Genomic DNA, 5,742 nt, shown 5'->3' with positions numbered 1-5,742 from the left:
GCGGGGCAGGCTATTTACGCGCGGTGGCACGGTTGAGGTGAAACTGTTCATTGCAACAGTAACTTTTTTTATCCGACGGACGAGGTCATTTCAGGGCTCGATCCGACGGCTCAGATCACATCAAGCGCACAGATCCAACGGCCAGGAAGCCCAAATCGCCGAGGAGGCGGGAGGATCGTCCGAATCCTTATTTCTCGATATACTTCTTTAGTTGCCACTAAAATAAGATAGATCTAGACTAAAACTGAAAGGTACTACTACTACTCAGAGAGACAAAAATTAAAGCAGATTTGCCTCAGCTTGGTCCCAAACTGAAACAAACAATCCGCACACCACCTGAAATATGTTGGCCAAAACTTCAGGCAGACAGCTTAAGCATTAATCAAATGTTCAGCATGTATCCGACTGATGACTAATTGGAAGAGTACAAAGTTTCTAGGTGGAATAAAATATAATATGACGACACAGGTTAATAATAGATAGATGGTGGTTTTCATCAGATGGCCCATGTAGTATGTGCTTAATTTATGTCATCGAATGGCACCTCCTCTTGGAGTCCAGGGTCGCAGCTGTAATCGCCGTAGATCCGGTCCTCCTCCAGATTATCCAAACGCAAGGTTATGTAATAGCTCTCAGAGATCATTTCATTGTTGGCGCGCTTTCCTTCGCCGCGGAACATCTTCTCAAACTCTCTTTCACGCCCCAGGAAACTCTCCTTGGTCGGGTGCACGATGGTCCTCCCTCTGGACTCACAGTAAAGGCAACGGACTTGCTCTGCCATGCATACACACACATGCAACAGCTAAAGGGAAAACTGATGATAGAGTGCAAAGCTAAAGGGAAACGATAGATAGATAGCATCATACCAGTGCCTGGAAGTTGCATAGCCACAGGACAGCACAACAGCACCTCCTTAGAGCCGACGTTGCTACACTCGGCAAAGAAGAGCTCTGGAGATGTGCCTGTTGCGGTCTGGGTGGCGAGGAAGTTGATGTGGGAGCAAAGGCACGTGCCATCGAAGGGCTTCGTTGGGTTCGCACGGCCACCCGCATAATCATTGACACCGCAGACGACATGAACCTCGTAGCTGGGTTGTACCTGCAAGCAATCAAGTTGTTGCAGATTGTTTTGGTGATGTACATCCAGCAAGTCGATCTGTGTAAAAGAAAGAGCAAGCAAATTAATTACCTGGTGTTGTTTCTTGTTGTGCATCTCGATCGCAGATTTCGCCATTCCCACGGCGCTATTGTGCTCGTTCCAGAAGTTGCCTATCGTTCTCATTACATCATTGTAAGTCCAGGGGCCTAACACGTTGGTGTTTTTTGCTTCTTGTGCAGGTTTGCAGTTGGCAAGAGCTTGGAAGTAGCCCGGAAACAATGGGCGGACGTTGGCAGGTTCGTTGTGCTCGAGGAGATCCGAGAAGCCTTTGAGTATGGAATTAGATGGTCCGAGGAAGTGGGCCTGTTCAAGAGGTTTGGGGTGGCGTGCGGCATTGGCAGCAGCCGCGTAGGCTTCGGCTTCTTCCACACCACCATCGCAATCATCGGCATTTTGGAGATAGGCCCCGGCCAGCTGCAGTCGTTGCATGGCTTCGCCCGGCGTGAGGGTGGGGTGGCGTGTGCAGAGGAAGGAGATGAGGCCATATAGGGATCGGAGTGCGATCCGCAGCAGGGCTCTGGTGCTCATGGCCTCGATCTCGATCTTTTTCTCTAGCGTTAGAGGGTAGGCCTGGGCATACCAGAGGGTATTCACGATGATGTTGGAGACGGGGTCCAGCGGCCCGTAGCAGTGGCCGGCATGGAGCAAGCTGTAAAGGTACTGGTGCGAGCCCCGCAGTTTGTCCTTGGGCAGCCAGGCAAGAGCCTCCAGATAGTATCCATGGATGGTGGCGAGAAGCACACGCCTCAAAGTCGGCAGCAGCGGTACCTGCAGCTCCATCTCTGCATTATTATTCAGGTTGCTTCCATGTCGTTTAGAGGCAAGCTCCCAGGCTTCCTCCAGGGCAAGAGCAGGTGGTTCAGGTCGCTCAAGTAGTTCCCAGATGTCGATGATCAGAGCGGGGTCTCGGGCTGCGTAGGGGGATGAAAGCAGTGTGTTGATCTTGCAGATTGAAGGGGACAGTATCTTCCACGCCAGAGCAAACTTCCGCGGGTCGTGGTGCTGGGCGGCGGAGGCGGCACACCTGAGCGCCATTCCGACGGCGGCCGCGGTCGTGTCAGACTGGAAACCGAAGGTCCGCTCCATCCCGCGGTGCTGGATGACGAGCCCGGCAGCCACGAGGGGGTCCAGATCGGCCTTGTTGAGATACCACACGGCCCTGTAGTTGGTGAGGTAGGGGAAGAGGGCCACCAGGAAGGCGACCAGGCCGTCGACCGACCGCTCGAAAATGCACCGTAGCATCGGCCTCCGATGACCACGCGAGTAGTCCTCCTCTTTCTCCTCCACCGCTAGGGCCAGGTCGGTTTGGGCGATTGCTTCGCTAACGACGATGTTGGAGACCGGATCTAGTAGGCCGAAGCAGAAGCCTTCGTCGATGATCTTCACCCGGTCGTAGTAGCGCTGGATCTTGGCAATGAGCTCCTTTTTCATCCCCCTTCCAGATCTTGGTCCGCCGCTAGTTCGTCGTCCCAATTACCTAGATTATCCGGACCATAGATCCGTTGCTGGGCTATGGGGTCATCAGGGATGCTGGTGCCGGTCTGGCCGCTGCCGAAGCTAAGGCCGCAGCAAAGGCGGCTGCCGCGGGTGCCAAGGCTCCACCTGCGAAAACACATAGCAAGATTTCGGTGGGATGCGTAGTGGTCGGCTTGTGGAGGCCGGCGGCGTCCCTGCCTCTATTCCTTTTATTTACCCTAGCTAGTTTTCCATCTGTCTGAGCAGCGAGGCATCTGTTCCATGGGCCGTCTACGTCTTTATGGATGTCTTTCTATACTAGTGTCAAAAACACTCTTTTATTCTAGAAAGAAGGGAGTATAACTTTGTGTTTTCTCCAGGTTTTCCATATTGGTTATGTGTTTCCAAATTGTAACAAATACGGGTGCGGTTTGTTGCGAATTCACATGACTAAATGTTGCAAGGTTTTTCGATACCAAGATGACAAGAGCATCTCCAGCCATTGACCTCCCAGGCGGCGATTTTACGCGCCCCCGGGGCGAGCCGGCATAAAAATCGGCGTGGGGGCGAGCGGGTTCCCAGCAGCTCGCTCCAGGGTCGCCCCAGACGCGTTTTTTTTTATTTTAAAAAATTTGAATTCGGCAAAGATCGGCTAAATACGGCAAACTTGGCATTCATATTCAACATGTTCGGCGTTTTACATAAATTATCTAAAAAAGGCATCTACGGGGCGAAGAAGTCGATCAGCGAGGCGAAGTCGCCGACGTCGCGAACGTCCTCGTTGATGGCGCGTCCGCCCCTGCTGGACCCCTGCCCGGTGTCTCCATGGCTGATCGGCGGTGGCGGCTCGTCGTCGTCGTCGTCGTCGTCGTCGAGGACGACGATGCATCCCTCGTCTCGGCCATGGCGACGAGCTTGGAACCGCGCTAAGGCGGCGCACTGGCGTGCCCTCTCCGTCTGCAACCAGTCGTCGCGCGCCCATTTGAGGGCCGCTTCGTCTTCGAGCGCCTCCTCCATGACACCGTCGGCGAGCCCGGGCTCCGTCTTCACGACGGGGAGCCCCGCCTCCGGATCGACGGTGGCGAGCCCCGGCTCCGTCTTGGTCTTGACGAAACGCGGAGGCGCCGAGGAGGAGGCACGCCGGCCACCCTTGTTGATGACGATGCCGACGCTGCGGGTGCGTCGGCCGAGCGGCGTCTCCGCGGTGGGCTCTGCCTTGACGCTGAAAAGCGCCGACAAGCCGGAGGAGTGGGAGGAGGAGGAGGCGGCGAACCTCCTGGGCACCAACGGCCCGGCGCTCCGGGGGGGGGGGGCGACACGACCGCCGCGGCGGGGTACGCCAACGGCGGGATGTTGCCGCCCTCGAGGTGCACTATCACCTCGTGCAGGGTGCGACCGGGGACGCCCCACAGATGCGGCGCCCGTCGCTGTTTTTGAGGCCGCCGACCACCGGCGCCCTGTTCGTGGATGCCAGCCGCTGCGCCTGCCGCCGCCGGAAGTAGTCCGCCCACGCCGCATGGTTGTCGGCGGCGTACTGGGGGAGGGCGCGCTGCTCCTCCGACAGGGACGGCCGCACGCGGTCGACCACGGCGGCGAAGACGCCGGGACGCGCGTCGACGTCGGGCACCGGGGGGATGGGGACGCTGCCGTTGCTGAGCTTCCACCCCGTCGGCCCGGCGCGCATGTCCGGCGGCGCCGGGATGTTCGCCTCGAAGAGGAGCCACGACTCGCACTCCTGGAGCGTGCGGCGGCCTAAGCCGTTGGCCGAAACTGTTGGCCGCCGCGGCGTCGCTGGGGAAGTGTTCGGCCATGGAAGAAGGGGAAGGGGAGGGAAGAAGGAGCGGCAGAGCTCGGCGGAAGAAGGGAGGGACGGCGGCTGGTTTGGGCTCGGCGGACTCGGGTTGGTGTGGTCAGTGGCGAGGGAAGCCTCCGTTTATATAGCCCAGGCCGTGCCGTGTGAACGCATGGCGGAAGGGGAGGCGTCGCCGCGCCAGCCAGCCCGTGACGCGCCGCCCGTGAGGAATCAATGGCAAGGCTAACCAGCGGCAGTCTCACCATTGATTCCCCGCGGGAAACTGAGGCGTTCGGGGGAAGACGAGGCGCATGCCGCTGACTCGGCGGGCCCGCCTCGTTTTTGCGCCAAAACCCCTCGCCCCGGCGCCCCCGAGCGCGCCGTGTTCGGCCTGGGGCCGCCGGTGCCGATTTCGGCCCAAGCCGGCGAAAACGGGATCCTGAAGGCGCGACTGGTCCGATTTTTGAGCGTCGGTGCGGCAAAAACGCCTGGGGAGGGCCTGTTGGGGCTGTGGCTGGAGATGCTCTGAGTGCCACAAATACGCATTCGGTCTTTTGCGAATTCACATGCTAGATGTTGCCAGTTTTTCAATATCCAAATTGTACGTGTCACACGTGTGAATGAAGCGATTCGATCCTGACGTTTTTTTCAAATAAAATTGCCATCCGAGAAGAAAACACAACCCCAAAAAACTAAAACTTGTTATCTAAAAGAAAGTTATCATGCTTGACAACTAAAAATGTTATCCTCACGTCATTGAACTTGCCATCGAAAATTTTCGGAGTTGCCATGTGTTTGTGCCACACGTATGTCACTTATCAGGGTCCTTTTCGATAGTGTTTTTACATGCCTTTTAAAAACTAGCAAATATGCCCGTGCGTTGCAACGGGAGAAAAACTATCAAATTATGTAGAAGTGGTAGATAATGGCTATTAAAATGCCAAGGTGAGATAAGGGCTTCTAAAATGTCAATTCAAAAACCATGTCTAAGTGATGTCATGATGAGATAAGAGTCTTTTGAGAAGTCATTTCAAAAAACAAAAAATGGGATGGTTTGACCATGATTTGATTTCCTAAGGCGCAAACTGCATTGATGGACCCTGCCTAAGCTAGACTGATGAATGATGTATATCATCTTGACCTAATGTAGCGGTGGTTGTCATAACAATGACTGTGGTACCAGAATAAACATAGCTGTGTATGAAGGCAAAATAGACATTTAGTTATTTTTATATAGTTTACAAAATATAACCCATAGAAAGTTGTGTCAATATTTTTTGGGTTCAGCGTTGTACGAAACATGGAAGCCTTTTTTTACCCGATGCGAAGGATTAAAT

The 5,742-nt window shown here is 55.1% G+C and overlaps 1 protein-coding gene across 1 annotated transcript; it reads right to left on the bottom strand.

Annotated features, from left to right (window-relative positions):
- Positions 1-520: 520 nt before the first annotated feature.
- On the bottom strand, positions 521-2,864 carry LOC123077308 (uncharacterized). Its single transcript, XM_044499562.1, has 3 exons — positions 1,189-2,864; positions 867-1,098; positions 521-774 (listed from the first exon to the last, which is right to left on the bottom strand). Exons 1-3 carry the CDS (start codon positions 2,587-2,589, stop codon positions 521-523), a joined length of 1,887 nt encoding a protein of 628 aa, XP_044355497.1. The 5' UTR covers positions 2,590-2,864.
- Positions 2,865-5,742: the final 2,878 nt, after the last annotated feature.

Source organism: Triticum aestivum, chromosome 1B, assembly GCF_018294505.1.
Source record: "Triticum aestivum cultivar Chinese Spring chromosome 1B, IWGSC CS RefSeq v2.1, whole genome shotgun sequence".
In the NCBI taxonomy this organism is placed as follows: Eukaryota; Viridiplantae; Streptophyta; class Magnoliopsida; order Poales; family Poaceae; genus Triticum; species Triticum aestivum.
This window is presented reverse-complemented; position numbering and strand designations above follow the sequence as displayed.